The sequence below is a fragment of the Mauremys reevesii genome, linkage group 21 (genome assembly GCF_016161935.1).
Source record: "Mauremys reevesii isolate NIE-2019 linkage group 21, ASM1616193v1, whole genome shotgun sequence".
Lineage (NCBI taxonomy): Eukaryota > Metazoa > Chordata > Testudines > Geoemydidae > Mauremys > Mauremys reevesii.
Genome location: NC_052643.1, coordinates 16199067 through 16219750, shown reverse-complemented (window position 1 = coordinate 16219750; position 20684 = coordinate 16199067). Strand labels below are relative to the sequence as shown.

General features: G+C 41.4%; 2 protein-coding genes across 28 annotated transcripts in view; one reads left to right on the top strand and one right to left on the bottom strand.

Moving 5' to 3' along the window:
* CALML6 (calmodulin like 6) overlaps window positions 1-20684 on the top strand; it is a 235833-nt gene that overhangs the window by 40631 nt on the left and 174518 nt on the right. The gene's annotated exons all lie outside the window — the stretch shown is intronic.
* Window positions 1-20684, bottom strand: part of GNB1 (G protein subunit beta 1) — an 80917-nt gene that overhangs the window by 3754 nt on the left and 56479 nt on the right. For all 3 annotated transcript variants that reach the window (XM_039509173.1, XM_039509174.1, XM_039509175.1), the window contains exons 5-9: window positions 20100-20163; window positions 17669-17831; window positions 10216-10282; window positions 6552-6753; window positions 5704-5920 (exon numbers count right to left, since the gene is read on the bottom strand). In XM_039509173.1, the coding sequence (XP_039365107.1) occupies window positions 5704-5920; window positions 6552-6753; window positions 10216-10282; window positions 17669-17831; window positions 20100-20163 (713 nt within the window). The remainder of the gene's footprint in view (window positions 1-5703; window positions 5921-6551; window positions 6754-10215; window positions 10283-17668; window positions 17832-20099; window positions 20164-20684) is intronic.

The window sequence follows — 20684 nt, the reverse complement described above, 5'->3', positions numbered from 1 at the left end:
AGTTACCGGATCACATTTTTTCCTTTCTTAAAAATAGGAACTATGTTAGCAACTCTCCAGTCATACAGTAAAACCCCTGAGTTTACAGATTCATTAAAAATTCTTGCTAATGGGCTTGCAATTTCATGTGCCAGTTCCTTTAATATTTTTGGATGAAGATTCTTGGATGAAGTTTAGTCCCATTAAGCTGTTCGAGTTTGGCTTCTACCTCGGATGTGGTAATATCTACCTCCATATCCTCATTCCCATTTGTCATCCTGCCCTTATCCCTAAGTTCCTCATTAGCCTCATTAAAGACTGAGGCAAAGTATTTGTTTAGATATTGGGCCATGCCTAGATTATCCTTAACCGCCACTCCATCCTCAGTGTTTAGCTGTCCCACTTCTTTTTTTGTTTTCTTCTTATTTATACAGCTATAGAACCTTTTATTATTGGTTTTAATTCCCTTTGCAAGGTCCAACTCTACATGGCTTTTGGCCTTTCTCACTTTATCCCTACATGTTCTGACCTCAATAAGGTGGCTTTCCCTTGCTGATCCCTCCCATCTTCCACTCTTTGTAGGCTCTCTGCTTTTTCCTAATCACCTCTCTGAGATGCTTGCTCATCCAGCTTGGTCTATAACTCCTGCCTATGAATTTTTTCCCCCTTTCTTGGGATGCAGGCTTCTGATAGTTTCTGCAACTTTGACCTGAAGTAATTCCAGGCCTCCTCCACCTTTAGATCCACAAGTTCTTCAGTCCAATCCACTTCCCTAACTAATTTCCTTAATTTTTTTAAGTTAGCCCTTTTGAAATCAAACTCCTATTTTTGTTTATCCTTCCATTTAGTTTGAACTGAATTAGCTCATCATCGCTCGAACCAAGGTTGTCCCCTACAACCATTTCTTCTATGAGGTCGTCACTACTCACCAAAACCAATTCTAAAATGGCATCCCCTCTTGCTGGTTCAGCAACTACTTGTTGAAGGAATCCATCAGCTATCGCATCCAGGAAAATCTGAGCCCTATTATTATTATTACTAGCACTTGTCCTCCAGTCTATATCTGGGAAGTTGAAGTCTCCCATGATCACACAATTCCAATTAGTATTTACTTCATTAAAAACATTAAAGAGGTCTCTATCCATATCCAAATCAAATCCCAGTGGTCTATAGCCACCTCAAGCACTATCCCAGGCAGGGGCGGCTCTAGAAAATAGGCTGCCCCAGGCAGCGCGGTGTGCTGCGCCGCCCTTCCTCGGTCCCGCGGCGGGTCCCCTCTTCCCGTGGCTCCGGTTGAGCTCCCGCGGCAGGTCCACCGGAGCCCCGGGACGAGCGGACCTGCCGCAGGCATGACTGCGGGAGCTCCACCGGAGCCGCGGGAACAGCGGACCTCCCGCGGGCACGGATGCGGACGGTTCGCGGGTCCGGCGGCTCCGCTTGAGCTGCCGCAGTCATGCCTGCGGGAGGTCCAGCCGAGCCGCGGGACGAGCGCCCCCTCCGCAATCATGCCTGCGGCAGGTCCCGTCGTCCGCGGCTCCGGTGGACCTCCCGCAGGCATGACTGCGGCAGGTCCACCGGCCCAGCCTGTCGCCCCCTAGATTTGGCCGCCCCAGGCAACAGCTTGGTTTGCTGGTGCCTAGAGCCGCCCCTGATCCCAGGGGAAGCGGTAGTAGCTTTCTTTCCCAATGTGATTTTTGCCCAGACAGACTGTATTATCCATTCCATCACTTCTTATTTCTTACTTCTTATTCAGTTGAATTGTGAGAGATTGAAAGAGACACTTACACTTTAAAAAAAAAAGAAAATTAAGGGAGCTGGTATGACTTTTTATATGGGCATTTAAAGGAAAGAAGGTAAAAAGCACCTATATTCAAGTCTTGCTAAGCCCATTACATGATCAAAATCCTGACCTGGAGAAGTTTTAATGATGAAATGACTTAATCAGCCTCTCTTTGCATCAGTAACATTGTTAACATGACTCCGCGCATTCATGCTGTTAAGAATGTTTTCCCATCTAGTTCGCAGTTGTGACATGTTTAAAAGAAATTCTAAAACATGTACTAGCACTAAATTAAGTTTCCAAATATTGACTTGGTCATCCAAAGTTTACTTGAGCAATCAGAATTTGCTTAACATACTGTACATAATATGTAAAAATATGTTGGGTAGTACTGCTGATCTCCACATTAAAACTGTAGAAGTACCAGAGTGTCTCCCATTTGAATCAGTGGGCTTCTTAATGCAATGAATTTGGCACTTCTGCAGCAGCAGACACATGATCAATGTACAAGTGGTTAATAGCATCTTTAAAAATTCATAGTGCCATATAGGAAGCCTGCTGTCACAGCTGATGAAATGGCTCCAGAACTATTCTATTGTAGAAGTAGGATGGCTACCATCATGATTGTTAGAGCGTCCAGAAGTAAGATGTCTTGCAACTGGGAAAAGTGAAAGGAAAGAGATCCAATATTGTGCATAAACTCTGGATATAAGAGGTAACACCAGTACCAGAAGTCAGGGAACTGATAGACTCAAACACCAGAAGTGTATAAAACTGAGATTATAGTGGTGAGATTTAATGTAGCAGAACCCCAAGCAAAGTACCTGAGGAAGCAGAGTGCTTGAGCAGTTAATTTGTGACTGATGAGTCAATCCATGTTAGGATTCTAACAACTGATTATTAACACGTGACTTCACACATCTGCAGACTGTCCTCCCTTCCTCCTTATTAAGTATTGCTGCTCCCTGGGACTCTAACCACACTGGTGATCCCTTTTCCCATTCAACATCCCTCTGCGGTGAGGTTTATGCAGGGATCCAATAGGATTTCTGGGAGAGTGGGAGACAGATCAGTTGTAGCGGTGCATCTATTTTCACTCCCTCCCTTCCGCTTTCCCTGCAGGAGGGACATGCAAAAGTCACTGCCTCTTATCACCCAAAAAACAACCCCAACAAACCAGGAAACTGCAGAATCCAGGATTCCCTAGATAAACACTACCCTAATGAAACAGATTTGTAATGAGGCAAGGTAATTTATTCTGTAGCGACTGAAAATTAGTTTTTCCTACTTAAAAGTCAACCAAAAGTACAACCTAGTGCATTAGTAAACAGGCACTGAAGACAAATCACACTGCATTAGTATAGTATAAAATCAAAGCAGGAAATGGAACTAGTATTAGTCATTTCAACAGGCCAGCAAGCTCATCACTTCCTCCTAATCAGCTTCAAAAGTAAAAAATTGTCACCAGGGACCAAATATAGTTTTCCCCAACAGAAAAACTATAAAGTGTAATAATATGTCAGCAAGAGTTCCCTAATCTGCTTGGATCACCCACCTAATAGTTTATCAAAGAATTACTGTAGTGTTGGTCTCAACATTACCAGGGAGTTACAAAATTTACAAACTGAAATCCTGCAGATAATCCAAAAGCAACAAGCAACACCTTATATTCATCTGCTCAATGGATTCTCTGGTGGAACAGCAAGTTATTTTATTTCTATAGCACTTGATTTAAAGCCAGTAGTAAGGAAGATAGCCAGAGAATTTTCCTTTCATAAATGTTATCAATATATGCAATTTCAGACTACCAATTTGTTTTCATTTGCATGTCTATTTCTGGCCTCAAGTATCAAGATTACAGATTTCAGCTCTAAATAACCACTGTGGGAAAACCTTGAATAAGGTGCATTTGGATAGCATAAGCATGTTACACTTATTTGAAAAATATGTTCCTGGTACAATTAAAATCAAACAGCACTGAAAAGTGAAGTGACCTGCTCTACACATCAGATGAACTCTGAGCTACTACAGTGCCAATTTCTGCACTGCACTGACAGAAGGTACCAGATTTGTTGGAAAAGGGCAGGGGAAGCAAGCAAGCCATGGGAGCACTGCTTTTAGACTACAGTGAAGGGACTAACGTCACATAGAAAGTCTCTGTTGCTGGTGTCTTCTCTATTCTGAGCACAGCCTCCCCCTCAGCAGTGATCAGGTTTGTACCAATTTTTGTTTATTACGTTCCTCCAGACGCTAAACAGAACCTAGTTTTTTAGCCTTGTGCTAGTTCCAAGAATTAGAAATACTTTCTCCATTAATATATCTAGTTCCTCTTCTTTACATTCTATAATCATAAGCAGAAACTTTGTGGTCATTTATGATAATTTGTACTTTCCCTGTTCTAATATCATTAGTTTATATTTTAGGAACTGATAGTATCTATACTAGCTGGGTTGGTAAATTCAATACCCATCTCCTCCCATTAATTATACTCCTAAATAAAGTTACATAACCGCTTTTCCTTTTTCTCGTTATAAATTTTATAAATACTGCCACAAATGCACCCCTCTGCCATATACATTGGCCAAACCGGACACACTCTACACAAAAGAATAAATGGACACAAATCTGATATCAGGAATCATAACATTAAAAAACCAGTGGGAGAACACTTCAACCTCTCTAACCACTCAGTGACAGACTTGAAGGTGGCAATTTTGCAACAAAGAAACTTCAAAAACAGACTCCAAAGAGAGACTGCTGAACTTGAATTAATATGCAAATTAGCTACAATTAACTTAGGTTTAAATAGAGACTGGGAATGGATGGGTCATTAAACTAATTGAATCTATTTCCCCATGTTAAGTTCTCCTCAACCTTCTATGGGTCATCTCGATTATCACTTCAAAGAGTTTTTTTTTCTCCTGCTGATGATAGCTCATCTCAGTTGACTGGCCTCTTACAGTTGGCATGGCTACTTTCACCTTTTCATGTTCTCTGTATGTATAAATATCTTCTGTGTGTTCCATTCTATGCATCCGAAGAAGTGGGGTGTAGCCCATGAAAGCTTATGCTCAAATAAATTTGTTAGTCTCTAAGGTGCCACAAGTATTCCTGTTCTTTTTGCATTATCCAGCTACGCCTTAGAGATAATGTATCATGTTAGTGAGGTTGATACTGATACCCATACTGAGATAAGGTGACAATAGCATAAGACCCTTCCCCCCTTTGACAGTTTCTTCTTCCAAAACATGCAAAGTCACACTTCATATTAAATACACAAATAAGGCAGCTTTAGAAAATGTGGAAGATGAGGTAATAAAGGGTGAGTTTTTAAGAAGTACTATCCAGAACTGTTTGCTATGTGAAGAATTTTGAGGTAATAAATCAGTGGCTACAAATCTCTGCTTGACAGTTACACTACCTAAAAATCAGTGCAAATTCTCAGAGGAATACTAAACAGCTTCAAGCACTGCAGTGCAGCATAGCCACCAACTATTAACCTGAATTGTTTCAGTGAAATACTAATGCCAATTATCTTCATATAAATATTACACGGTTGTAGACCCTCCATACATGAAGTGATTAATAGTAGGTGTTTCATAAAGTGTCAAATACTTTTAAACAATCCAAGTGTAAAATAAGCTCTTTGAAGGTAAAAATATATTTAATTTCCCCAGATGTCATTCTTTTACTGAGTTCTGTTTGCAGAGGGTAGCTTTCTATTCTCAGAAACCCCATATTCTTCACTAACATTTACAAATCTACAGCATATTGACAACACAGGTAAAATACCTTCACCTAGGGTGATCTCACAGCAGACCACATCACTGAGTTAATTACAGCAGTCTAACAGCACTGTGCTAACGTTTGATAAAGGACTGTCAATAGGTCACCCCTTTAGGTGCAGTTGATAGTATTTAAAACCTAATGCACAAACTATTTACCTGCTCTGTCAGCTTTCAGCGTGTCCCAGACATTGCAATTAAAGTCATCATAACCAGCTAAGAGGAGACGTCCGCTTTTGGAGAATGCTACAGAGGTGATGCCGCAGATAATGTTGTCATGTGAATAAACCATAAGCTCCTGGTCAGCACGAAGATCAAAGAGCCTGCATGTGGCATCATCTGAGCCTGTGGCAAACGCATTGCCATTTGGGAAGAACTTTAAAACAAAACAAAGATATTATAGTATAAGATAATTTGTGTTTTGCAGCTTTTGGGAACAGGGCTTTTTCCATTTGGACAACTACTATGAAATCTTAGATAGTACAAAACATGCTAGACCATTTTCATTTGGTACTTTGGAGTACTCATGCAGGCCAGTTGTCATATGCCCAGAATTGAGAGCTAGGAACTAAAGATCTACTCCTAGCTTGGTTTGACTCCCTTTGTGTTCTTTGCCACATCCCTTTGCCTGTTTGTTTCCCTATCTGTACAGAGGAGCTAGAAGTACCTTATCTCCATCACACGGCACTAATGTTTTTAAAGCCTTCTGAAGATGAAATAATAAGTATTACTATAAAAAAAAAAACTTTAGTAACATACTATTTAAGCACCTAACAAATTGTCATTTACTGCAATAAATTTTATGCAATACAACAAATTGAATGTAGTTTTGTCAACTGTGGAAAACACTTTGTTTTGGAAAAACTATGCTGTAATATTCCAGGATAATATTAAATAATATTGTTATTTAATATTATTAAGATAATAATGTTAAATTCTAACAGCTGACTGCAGAGTATATATCATGAACTTAAATCCCATCCCCCCAATTCAGAGTTCATACGCACACAGATGGCATTGATGTCTGACTCGTGGCCAGTGAATGTTTGCCGACACATTCCTTCTCTAACATCCCACAGTTTGGCAGAGGCATCACAGGCACCAGAAACAAAACACCTGGCATCAGGAGCCAGGGACAAACTCATGACATCCCCGGTGTGTCCAGTAAATGTGGTCGTCTGCTGGCCAGTTTCAATATCCCAAAGGGCGCTTGACGGAAGGGGGAAGCGGGGGTGGGGGGAGATAAAATGACAAAAATTAGAATAATCAAATAAAATTGATTTTTTAAAACAAGTCTCACAGTACATTACTAGAAGTTCAGACAGGGCTGGTTAGCCCGGACTTGGCTGGTTTGTCACTTGTTTTCTTTGGTTTAATTTTTTGTATTTAAGATAAAAAGGGAAAAATTAATCCCAAAGTATATGGGAAGATGATGCTCTTCTTTGAGACATTTTGGTATCTCATATGCAAGCTCTCAGTCTTTGCCTTAAAAAGGCACCAGTACTTTCAGATGGAGCCACATATTATTTCTGGTTACAGAGGATCAGCTTCTTGGCTGGGTTACCAGCAATATAAAGTGAGCAAAGTGACTAATGTTCAACATTGTTGATACATGGAGTTCTGTAACATGGCAGCGTTCTAACACTAGTGTAGAGCTGTTTTAGAGTAGCACCCACTATCGCTGCTATAGTTAAGGTTGAGTCAGTGTTTCCATTCATTTTAAAAAGCGGCTTTTTGAGGGTGTATAATTCAGCCAGAATAATTCACTGTTGCCTCATGGCTGTCAGTGCCCACACTTTTCCATTGACAGCAAGATCACCACAGTGACAATCATAGGGTATAAAAAGGGGATGAAATACTGACTGCATCATCCACAAAAGCAGCAGACTTTCCAGAGATATTTAGAAGAAAGCATTTAACTTGTCTGTTCTCTTTCCCAGTAGGTGAGCACAATGGAGATTAAGTTTTGGCTTAGAGCCAGTGCAGAAGCTAATTTTGTGTTTTGGGGTTCCCTGGCTATGTAAACCATACATTCAGTAATTAATTCCGTATCAGCCTTCACTAGTCAGTTCCAACTATGATATGAAATTTTGCTTAGTGTTCCAGCCCTAATCCATTTGCATCTAGAAAACATCACGCCTTCCATGTCTCCTCTTTAGTTCCCCATTCTAGGAAAGTGCAGGCTTAGAGGAAGGCGACTACTGGCTTCCTCCTTCCATAAGTGAAGGGAACCATTAGCACAAAAGCAGAAGTTTTTTCTTAATAGAACCAGCTTTCATTATGAACCACTTGTGTTCCAGAAATGCATATGCAGAAAGAACAAGACACAAAGGAATCCCTTGCCAGTGGCTAGGCCATAAGAGAAGGACAGAATTTGTGTACTCAACACCCTACCTGAACTTTGAAAAATTATTACATGCAACAGTCAAAACTGCTAAAGCTATATAATCTTGTACAAAGAGTATCACTTTAGCAATTCTTGGTGTATTTAAAAAGGATCATTCATGTACAATCAACATCCATCTTAAACAGCCACTCAAAAAGGCCATTTAATAGGAGGGCCCTTACGGGACCAACAAAACAGCAGTGAATGTCTTAGGCCTGGTCTACACTGGGGGGAGGGGGGGGGTGTCGATGTAAGATATGCAACTTCAGCTACAGGAATACTGTAGCTGAAGTTGAAGTATCTTACTCCGACTTACCTCCCATCCTCATCGCGCGGGATCGACGTCCGCAGCTCCCCCGCCGACTCCGCTACCTGCTCCGGTGGAGTTCCGGAGTCAAGGGGGAGTGCGTTCGGGGATCGATATATCATGTCTAGATGAGACACGATTTATTGATCCCGATAAATCGATCGCTACCCGCCGATACAGCGGGTAGTCTGGACAAACCCTCAGGAAGACTTCAAAATAATCACCTCAAGTACTGCTGCCTAGTGGATGTACTACTATTTTCCCTTTAAGATTTATTCATTCAACATGTGAATTTTTTGGTTTACATTTAATATTTTGGTAAAATGAATATTTATTGGTAAAGCAGGTATTTAAACAGGCCGCACTACAAGCGGCACAGAAATGCTGTGCAAGTCGAGAAACAGAGCTAACTTTGGGGGAATCTAACATTACCTTTCCAGTTCTGATGGATTAAAATTAAATCCATCTTAAGTAACAATTCAGTGTAAGAACAGAACACAGACTGAATTTGCTGAATATCCTGAGTCTTGTTAAGCCTTATTCTATAGATCTGTAACCTAAAGGCACTTTTTCTTTCGTTGGTTATGGCAGAAGAGCTAAAACCACATAAAAAGTATAGCCCACAAAAACAAGATCTCTTTGCTAGTAAGACTAGAGCAGGGGTTCTCAAACTGGGGGTCAGGACCCCTCAGGGGGTCACGAGGTTATTACATGGAGGGTCGTGAGCTGTCAACCTCCACCCCAAATCCCCTTTGCCTCCAGCATTTATAATGGTGTTAAATATATAAAAAAGTGTTTTTAATTTATTTGGGGGGGGGGGTGAGTCACGATCAGAGACTTGCTTTGTGAAAGGGGTCACCAGTAAAAAAGTTTGAGAGCCACTGGACTAGAGCATAACGATCTCTAGAAGCAAATGCTCTACAGATGACTACTTAAGTGTTTTAGCTGATCTCTGAAAATGGACTATGGAGTATACAAATTACAACAGAACATTATGTTTATATTAAGCCAGTGGATCACAAAATAAGAATATTTTTCAAAGACTGATACATTTTTAGTTTTGGAATTAATGTTTTGTTAAATGTTCAGTGATATTCCTTTAAAATTCACTTCTGCTAACTTTTTAAAAAGACTTTCTGAAAGCTATTCAGATTGAAACAACCAATCAGTAACAGAGTGCAAAAAAGTGCAAAATGTTAGAGGTTTATTAAATGGCACTGGCATAAAATCAACTGTAAAACATGCACTAATTGTGACTCTTTACTGCCTGTATACATCAAGTTCACTCCCCAATAATTTGATAATGGATTTTTAAAAAGTATACAAGACAATTAAACAGACATTACCATTCGGGGGGGGGGGGGGCTATTTCCTCTGATCAGACACTGGTTCATAACTAACTGTTGCTACAAGAGACTTGTTTAAAGCTATAGCTCCAGAATGTGTCAAAATCCATATTTTTGAAACTAATTCTTTCTTCAGTGAGCCATAATTGCTCTGGATGAGCTCTTATAGACCATGTGTATAGAGTTTTACATTTTAAAAATATTGCCTTCTTTTTATTAGAGATGTTAATAAAAAATATCAATGATGGTAATTACTTAGCCCATGGAGTCTGTCAAGTACCTAAATGGTAAGAAAAGCCATGGTCTGACAAATGCAAAGGAAAAAATTCAAAGTCTGGCTTTTCACACACCTAATGCATTTTATTTAAAAAGGGGATATTCAAAAGCATAGTTTGTAAAGCTTAACAGCAGTATTTCCATTTGTGTGTTATTTACTCTAAATTGCATACCATTAGAGGTTTTTATCCATGTGTCCTATGAGAATTCTATACCAAAGATTGCTTACATAGGATTCATACAGCACTTTAACACTATTGCTATTACTAAGTGTTATGACAAGTTCCCCCCTAATATATTATCTGTATTTTTGAATACGCAATCATTAATACAAACGTTACAATTCGACTGCTTACCAAGTGGTGTCTCCAGAGCTCGTAACAATTTGATTATCATCCAGGAAACGGCAGCACGACAAGTAACCTGCAAAAAGTAACACATGGCTGAACAATTCTTGTCTACTTTTCAGATTGAGTTGGTCATGTAGTGAAGCCTCCTCTCCTGCACATACTGGGCATGTCTACACTGCAGTCAGAGATGTGACTGCAGCACATATAGACATAACTCAGATAGCTTTAATCTAGCTAGATAAAATAGCTCTCGAACTGCAGCAGCCTGGGATAAGCTGCCCAAGACCATAACCTGGGCCCCAGGGGGGGATCGTATATAGCTTTTACTACTGTGGCTTCATTGACCCCGGTACATGGCTAACTAGAGTATGTCTAACACATGCTGCAGTCACACCTTTGACTGCAGTGTAGATACACTCAGACAGGAACCATTAAGAATAGTCAGAAATTCCACAAGTAGTACTGATCAGAGTAATTGGTTAAGGACCACTTTAATTTACAGACTGAATCTTACAGCAATCTAATGTTTGCTGATCTGCTTATCCAAGCAAAGAGTAAAACAACACTAGAAAACACAAAAAGTTCATTTGGCTGTTAAAGAAAAAAAAAAAGAGACCTAAACGAACAGATGATACTCTTTCACATAAGACTAGGGTTGAAAATTCTCATAGTTCTTATTTGGGACAACCTAGGCTGTGAGTATCACAAGGATTCACAGTCCAAGCAGAAGAGAGTGTGAGAAGAGATCTATCTTGTACTAAGACAACATAAAGAGAGGAAACTGGTGGCCTTATACACAAGGGTAACGAGTCCTCATGACATTACTTGGATCAATTTCACTCTTCTCTAGGGGAAGCTGCTCTCTTTGGGACTAGAAGAGCCCCAGCAGAAAGAGGGAGAGCACTCCCTGAGGCATGCAAGGGTGGCCCCTCCTCCAAAGGCTTTACCCATTCATTAACCAGCCAGCGGAGGAAGGGAGCTGACTCATCCCTTGCTCTCCCTTTTCATTAATTTAAATCCTAGCTCAAACAATGGGGAGCCTCTTTTTGCTTTATTTCAGCAGCTCTCTACTATCTGCATGTGGCTTAGGGACACAACCTTTGGGAGAAAGGCTGGATGAGGCCTAAGCTGCACCTTGTCCTTATAAAAATAATGGTATAAGGGGGATGGGAAGTTAGGGCTTTAAGCTCCGAGAGTCTCCTTGCTGATGTAATGGTGACTAGGAAGGCCACCTTCCATGAAAGGTAGAGCAATGAACAAGTCACCAGGGATCCCATTAGTCTGGAGAGGACCAGGTTGAGATTCCATGCCGGGACTGGTTGCTTAACCTGCAGGTATAGCCTATCCAGACCTTTCAGGTAAAAACTGACCATCAGGTTGGCAAAGACTGAATGGCCAGCCGCTCCCAGGTGGAAGGCCAAAATGGCTTCCAGGTGGACATTGAGCACTGATACAGAAAGGCCCTGCTGTTTTAAGTGCAGTAGGTAATCTAAGTTGAGCAGTATGGGCGCCTGCATCGGAAAAGCGCAACCCTGAGAACACCAAATTGCAAACCTTTTCCACTTGGCCAGGTAGGTGGTCCCAGTGGAAGGTTTCCTGCTGCCCTGCAGGACCCCCCTAACGGGCTCAGAACACATCAGCTCCATCGGGTTTAGCCACGAAGCTTTCAAGTGGTGAGGTGAAGAGACTCGAGATCGGGATGAAGACGACGACCATGGTCTTGGGTGATCAGGTCCGGAAGCAGGGGCAACGAGATTGGAGCATCCACAGACAGCTCCAGGAGTGTGATATACCAGTGCTGGAGAGGCCAGGCTGGTGCTACCAGTATTACTGCAGCCTTGTCCCTGCAGATCTTGAGCAGAACATTATGGACAAGTAGAAATGGTGGGAACGCATACAACAACTAGTCCATCCAGAGGCGGAGGAGGAACGCATCTGTGAGGGAGACCGGACTGTGATACTAGAAGGAACAGAACTGAGGGCATTTTCTGTTGCTTTTCGTGGCAAACAGGTTGATTTGGGAAACTCTCTACCTCTGGAAAATGTTGTGTACTACATCCAGTTGGATAGACCACTCGTGATTGTGGAAAGATCTGCTGAGATAGTCCGCCAACTTGTTCTGGGAACCTGGGAGATAGAATTCTTCCAGATGAATAGAGTGGGCTATGCAGAAGTCCCACAGCTTGAGGGCTTTCTGACATAGGGGAGAGGAACAAACTCCACCCTGCTTGTTTATATAAAACATTGCAGTTGGGTTGTCCATCAACACCCCTGTGCACTTCCCTTGCAAGTGGGCCTGGAAGATCTGGCATGCCAGGCGGACTGCTCTCAGCTCCTTGACATTGATGTAGAGTGAGAGCTTGTTTTGCAACCAGAGACCTTGGGCTTGAAGGTCTCCCAGGTGAGCACCCCATCCCAGCGCTGACGCACCTGTCACTAGGGACATGGAGGGCTGGGGCTTGGCGAAGAGGACTCCCTCGCATCCCTCCTGTGGCTTGAGCACCTGTGGAAAGAGTCAAGAACTGGCGCCGGGAGGGTGAACACCTTGTCCAGTCTGTTGTGCCCTGGCCGATAGGCTGATGCCAGCCAGGCTTGAGCCTCAGCCTGGCGTGCTGTACCACATACGTACATGCTGCCATGTGGCCGAGGAGCTTCAAGCAATTCCTTGCTGTGGTGGTGGGGTACCGCTTGAAGCTTTGCATAATTTCTGTCATTGTCCGAAACTGAGCCTCCAGCAGGGATACCCTGACCTGAGTCCAGCATTGCTCCGATAAACTCTATTCTCAGCATCGGGGATAGAGTTGATTTGCATTTGTTGAGCATAAGACCCAGTCTGTCGAAAATGGATCTTATGAAGGTGACCTGGCACTCCACTTGGCCCCTGGACCATCCCCTGAGCAGCCAATCGGCAAAGTACAGGAATACCGGTACCTGCCTTTTGCATTTGGGGCAGAGGGATAGCTCAGTGGTTTGAGCATTGGCCTGCTAAACCCAGGGTTGTGAGTTCAATCCTTGAGGGGGCCATTTGGGGATCGGGACAAAAAAATTGGTCCTGCTACTGAAGGCAGGAGACTGGACTCAATGACCTTTCAAGGTCCCTTCCAGTTCTAGGAGATTGGTATATCTCCAATTATTATCTTTTATCTTATCAGCTACGACTGACATACATTTGGTAAATACTTGTGCGGCTGCTGACAGGCCGAAGGGGAGGACTGTAAATTGGTAATGGTTGCAGTTGACCACGAACCTGAGGAAGCCTTCTGACAACTGTGCACATGGGGCACACACACCTAACTGGAATCAACATGAGCAAGCACTCAAAGAACTGTTTTTGCAGATGCTGCAGGTCTTACTGATCACTTGTTCTGGGGTCAGGAAGAAATGTTTTTCTTCCCGTTGTGGTCAAATGAGCATAGGCCTGGGGGATTTTTTCACCTTCCTCAGAGCATACTCCATGCATGGTCAGGTTAAACAGGAAGAGGATTTAGTTAATTCATGATAGTACTTGGCAGAGATGTTAGTTTGTTGCAACTTTCAGCCAGTTTCCAATGCAGTTAGAAGGCTAAAAGGAATGGCTCCCAGAAGTCAAAGGCCTGGGATTTTGCTGAGGGGCCTTGTGCTCACGGGATAGGGGGAGACCTATGGCCTTTGTGGAGTAAGGTCCCTCCTTTTAGTCCGATCTGTACCCTTCACAAGGGGTGATGGTTAGATTCAGAAGAGCAAGCTGAGTCCTAGGGGTAGGCCGAGGAAAGTCTACTTTGAGTTCTGGATTATATGGGAGGAGCCCTGTAACCTCTGCATTGGAACCATTTAAAATACAGGTGACTAGGAAGGTAGTGTCCCTCCCCTCCGTTAAGGTTTAACAGAGTTGCAGCCTGCTGCTTAAAATCCATCTGTGTCTGTCCTCATTCACCGCCAGGTCCAGAACCAGATGTCACCCTCAATTACAGTTTATTGCATCAGCCCTGCTTAACCCTGCACTAGAAGAGCAGTTAATTAAAACGGACCCTCTAAGATTTCACACTAACAAATGAAACCAATCACCTCTTTTGATGCACCCTTTCTAGCTCTCTACAATATAGTACAGTCTTTCACCCTCTGTAGAGACCACATGCACCCTGCCATGAGCCCACATACTGCATTTTAGTGATCTTACTAATTTACAGGGCCATCTCTAAAGGAGATCACTGAACAGCTAAGATATACTGAAAAGATATTCTTGGCTTTTTATTGCTCACATCTTTTTTTTTAGGATTTTGACATGCACATAGGCTGCATCATGGATACCCAGCAAAAATGTATGTGACAGCTAGTTCCATTTTCCTTTATAATGGATATTAAAGAAAAGTACTTATTATGGATCATGGTTTGCTTGGTTATCACAACTACTAAGTATCTATTTTCTTGGTTAGTCAACATCTCTCTATTTCAGACAGAGTACACAACTCCAGTGAACCAAGTAACTAATCTATGCTTTGAAAGAAACAACGAGAGATACAAAGACGTTAAGTGCCATCTACAATATGGTTAACGCATTTTAGTTATTCTTTTCATTAAACAGAAGCTTGGGAAGGTTTGCCTATTATAATAATTTGTGTATGAATAACCTTGGTTTCCTTCAATGAACAGTTTTCAGAGAGGTCCCTTTACACTGTATAGGTAGAGGCTTGATCAGGCAGTAAACCAGCAAGACACATAGCCTGCCTGATGTTTCCTCTTAGAGCTGTTAAAGGTTTTTCCGGAGCCATGCTGGCAGCCTCTGGAGTAAGAGGCCTCTGTTTTGCTGCATCTTGGGGTTTTGTTCTTTACAGAAACAAAGGAAGCATAAAGATGACACACAGTTTCAGGGTTGCAACCTTGACAGATATGATTTATTACAAGCTGATTCCCTCCCTCAGGTTCCTGGGTGTATTATTACTGAATCTGTAAGTGAACAAAGGCCTGCTGATGTAGCACTGAGTATGTCACATACTAGGATTATAAGCACATAGCTACTAAAGTGACTAGCACTATATAATATCTAAGATAAACGGAGTCCTGTTACGGGCAGTTGGGCTCTCCAGAATCAGCACAGGCACTCTTTGAACCAATGTTCCAGCCCAGACCTCGACAATGCAGGATATCAAGCCAGTTTACATCCTATTTCTGAGTGGCTACTTCTTCCCATTAAACTTTCAGCTTATTTTCCTTTTTCCTCAACCACACATTCCTTCAGCAGGTAAAAGTCACTCTAATGATTACCATTTCAACTTCTGCTGTGATATAGGATGTTACTGCTGTGGTATGAGATGTTACTGCTGCAATGCTCTTGGACTGTAGAGGGGGAAGAGAAAAATCCTGAGCTCATCTCCTCTGCTTTTAGCTGCCTTGGTAGATTATCTTTTTTCAAAGAAAATGGAGCCCTTATAGGGGTACCTTTGTTCTCACAATCATAGCTCATTATCCAGTTTAACTTCTCTATCTCTAGTTATCAGATTCATTAGTTACTTTAATGAAAAAGGTTGGACCGATTCTGTGCTGCACCTCTGGAGAGAGCGAACCCCAGGAGGGCCAGATGTAGCCCTGTAGTCTCCAGGATTCTGGCATGGCCCTGATGTAGGTTAGAGAAGCCCCAGAACAGCTGTAGTGCAGAGTACTCTGACCACTTTCCCTCCCTTCTGTCCCCTTCTACCTCCAGCACCGGAGAGCAGTGTAGGACAACCTACGCCAGTGTAACGCTGGGGGCAATTTCCCAGCATCCAGTTAAACTAGCTCTGTGCCCTCTTTCTGGAGGCTGAGCCACTGAAAAGGAGCCACTGTGGACCCTAGAACACTGGGCACTACAGTCTTAGTTTTTAGTGATGAAAAGGATTTTTTTAAGGCTTTCAGATATTTCTATGGCCAGCCAAACATCTCTACAGACTTCCAAGAGTAGTAAGATACAAGTCACTCTGGGATTTAAATCTGAAGTTCAGGTCAGAGGTTCTTAGATGTCAGTACCCTGAGCAGCCAAGTAATTAATTCTGGGGACTCCAAAGGAATTATCCAGTATCAGTGACTGAACATGTGGAGAGAGCAGGGTGAACGTGGGTAAGTACCCACAAAAAAAAGGAAGACCTTGAAAAACAGACCATGGTTTACAATGAAAGTCAAAGAACCAATTCTTCTGCCTTCCAGAACGATGAAGGTAATTTAGAGACCAAGACTGGACACAATGGGCTTGATTTTCAGGAGGTGCTCAGCCCCCACAGCTCCAGATGAAAGCAACAAGCTGAAAGGGCAGCATCTCTGAAAAATCAGACCTCAAATCTTTGGGACCTAATGAAAACCCAGCAAGATGAAATTGTCTAGTTCACAGAAATAAAAATTGGCACCAGCAGCCAGTCTGAGATATCTGATAACACTCCACAATAAAACAAATGAATGATCAATTCGGTTTCTCTCTCCAATTTGAGTTTGTAAATGTAGTGTCCCTTGAATATCAGGAAAAAGCTTGGATACAAGACAGAGGAAAAAAAATACCTTTAAGCAGATATGCTATACTGTAACAGTTTTACTTTCCATAAAGAAAAAAAAAGGAGTTGCAAAAATGAAATAATTCCCTTTTGTAATCACTAAATCTTCCCCTTCATGACTTCCAAAGACAAAATACTTGGCCAATCTACATTAAGCTTCTTAGCATATGGTTTTACAATAAGAGCCCTCTCAAATAAACCAGCACCAACAATGAGGTAAATAAAGACTAATTTAAGACTGCGGACAAAGTGTAAGAAGTTGAGATGCATGTATTTAAGGAAAAATTTTGTCCAATTTTCTGCCAGAATGTTTATTACTTATAACAAGAGTTTGATTATTTTAAATGTGTGTAATGCTGCACTTGGCAACATGTTTTCTGTAAGGGACCATTGTCTCTATTTGGGGAAGTGAGCAATAAAGATTTATGAAGCTGTTAGAGATTGGTGAAGCTGTTATATTTATTATTTAGATGTTTAAAGTGTTACAAAAGTTGTAACAAATATAGTGCTTGTGAGCAACAAAAGAATTTTTGAAGAAAGATTAAAAACTAAAGATGTATAAATTGGCAAGGTGATGACTCTGATTTTTGGCTTGGGGAATGGGAAGAGGGAAAGTCACCTATTTGAAAAGTGAACACACAAGGGGGAAAAAATGTATTTTACCAGGTACAAAAAGGTATGCACAAAAGCAACAGGATCACACAATGATACTTAACTTTCAGGTTTAATATTAAAGAAAAATTTCTTGATAGAGACTAGTCTATGGAATAGTCTTTCAAGGGAAATGATTGAAGCCTCATTGCTTGAGACATTTAAAATAAGACTGGACTGTATGCTGTAGGAAACCAGTCCTCTGGCATTGCAGGATTGAGTAGATGACCTAATGGATCTTTTCCATATCTAATGTTCACGATTCGTCATGCGTTCAGCTCACAACTAGTTTACCCTTCAGAACTGATGCTCACCTGTATGACCAGCCAGCTCACGGCTGACACGTACATTTCCTTCACGAGTTTTCAGGTTGTAAATGGAACAGATGTTATCAAGACCACCGCAGGCCACATAGTTTCCAGAGGGGGCATATGCACAGGTCATCACCCAAGATGAACGCAGGGGAATGGCATGGACCTGGAGCACAGACAGAATACATAATTTATCTTTAAGTCAATTGATCATCGGGAGGTTCTTATTTACATCTTCTCTGTAACTACACTACTCTCTCTTTAAAGGTAGCAGGAGGAAGAATAATGAAAAAGATGAAAAGTCCTTGGTGTACACGGGCCAACCTTATTTCAGGAATAATTTGTGCATTTAACTTGTCAAACCAAATAGTGGCTTAATTAAAAACTTCAGAGCTGCACTCTAGCAGAGAATCCAGTTTAATCGGTAGCTCTGCTAAAAGCCACAAGAGCTAGTCAATGGTTTTGATTAGACTGAACACTATGTTTTAGCTTGAGAAAAACATACTGGTGCTCAATTTATGGTAGGTAAAAAATTGTTAATTCCAGGATTATATACTAAGAAGGAACAACGAACAGCAAAAAGAGGAGACTTACTTTGCCCCTCCTTTAATCCTGCCTTAAAACCCACTTTAACACTTACCAAGTAAATTAGCAAACCAAGGCCTTTCACTATTTAAACAACTCCCCTTTTGCTCCCCCATGCCGTATACTAGCCTTCACTGAGTAACCACCCAGTCTTATTAATACTAACCCTGTCCTTCCTTCTCTAATCCCAACCTACTGTCTTGTTATTCCTCTTGTTGCACTGTGTTTGAAGTAAATTTTGTAAACTCCTTGAGGGATGGATCATGTTGTTATATGTATTGTGGGGCTCTGTGAAATATCCATGATTTCCTCTTATTTCTTGACTACGGATTAAAAGGTGTTTGTCCCTCTATGCATACAATCTCCATTTACAGCCATTACAAATCCGGTGGTAATGGGTGTGAAATAAAAGTCCAAATAGCGGAGCAATGCTCCGTGCTAAAAATACAGCCAACTAATTGCAAAACATGCATCTTCTACCACGAAGCTAATAAAATGCCTCAAGATGGTTGTTCAAATCTCATCGGTAGGATAGAACACATTTACGATTGCATTCTTTGTTATTACTAACATCATGCGCAGCATAATTGCAATGAGCACTGCTTAGCCACAATGTGGCACTAGAATATTTTTAGACAACCTGTTTTCAGCTGTAGACACACTGTTTTCAGGTGTAATCAAAAAAACTTTCTAGTAAGAAGATGCCCTCATATCTTCTGGATTGGAAAGTCTCTCTTTCACTGAGTGGATCTTGTTTCTGGGGGATGATGTACTTGTACCTAGAGCACTTGATAAAGAATTCTATTTCTGACTCTACCAAAGACTTCCTGTGTGACCTTAATCAAATAGCAACATCTCTGTGATTCAGTTTTCCTAATTCTAAAAAAGGGTTGCAAATCCCTGCTTTCAAGGGATGTTGAGTGTTAATTAATGTTTTCAAGAGTTTTGAAATCCTAATATGGAAATCACTGTAGAAGTATTTTATTTCCTATTTCGGCATTGTCTTTTTCAATTAAAAAAAGCACTCTGCTTATTTAACTGCCATTTACCTGCTGAAAATTTTTATTTTAAGGTTCTCCACAACCAGTTTTGTAATATTTACAAGCATTGTTTTTTCACCCTTCATGGAATTTATTAAAGCGCTGATAACAGTAGCCCCTGGACACTGACCACAGCCATGGTAACCCTTATTCATGTCATGTTACTACAGCCAGAAAGAGACCATCTCTTACTTGCATTCTTGTAATCCTCTGCTTTATTACAGAGCCCAAACTAGTATGGCTATGCTTTGTCTCACATAGCACATTTCTGGGAAACGTTTGCTAATTAACTTCTACTCCCTCTGATGACAGCTTTTCCCGCAGCAGCGAAGCAAAAATACACTCATTGAGCAATGAAATATTCAGGGCCGCCCAGAGGGGGGGGCAAGTGGGACAATTTGCCCCAGGCCCCGGCAGGGGCCCCCACGAGAATACAGTATTCTCTCGTATTGCAACTTTTTTTAATGGAAGGGGCCCCTGAAATTGCTTTGCCCCAGGCCCCCTGAATCCTCTGGGTGGCCCTGGAAATATTTTTAGTTTTTCAGAGGCTGGGTAAATATATTTTATAAAAGAGTATTAGTGTTAGTGTGAGAGTGTGTGTGAGAGAGAGAGAGATAATAAAAATACATACAGACAGTAGTTAGGTCTCTAACCACATTGTCTAAAATCATAATTTTAGAGGTCAGCTGTTAGGCCTAAACTAAGTTTTGGCTGTATCCCTTTAAGAGCCAAGGTAGGTAAACAATATTCCTTTTCCTTGTATTTTCATTCAAATTTTAATTAAGCAGCAGTAGGTCAATTACTCTCACCTTGTTTGTGGTGTAGCTATCCCAGATGATAAGTTTGCCATCCTGGGAGGCACTAACTAGAAGCCTGGAGGGAAAAGAAGAACAAACAAACAATCATTGCAGGCAAATAAGAAGAAAACAAAGCCAATTAGTTTCCAAATGGAATGTTATCAAAACTACTAAGATGTTTACATGAAAGCTACTATATAAAGTACAATGCAACATCAATATTCTCTTAAATAACGTGCCTCAAAGAAACAAGAGCAGACACACTTCATCTTAAGTGTTAAATATTACAACAGTTAACAACAAAGCAACTCAATAGTTGTTGCAATGTTATATGGTTAAATCACAAGATAGGGAGTCAGGAGATCTGGGTTCCATGCCTGACTACCACTGACTTTTGGGAAAGTCACCTACCGCTCTATGCCTTCCTTTCCCCACATTTGTAAGATAGACATGGTATTTTTTTTAAATAATTCCCCACCTCCCTCCCAAAGACAGCAAGAAGTTCACTCTTCTCTGATTGTCAAAAGATTCAGAGGGTGGGGGGTTGAGAAAACGCACACAGAGTTATTAGTAAAAGCCTATTTTAGCTTGCTTCCC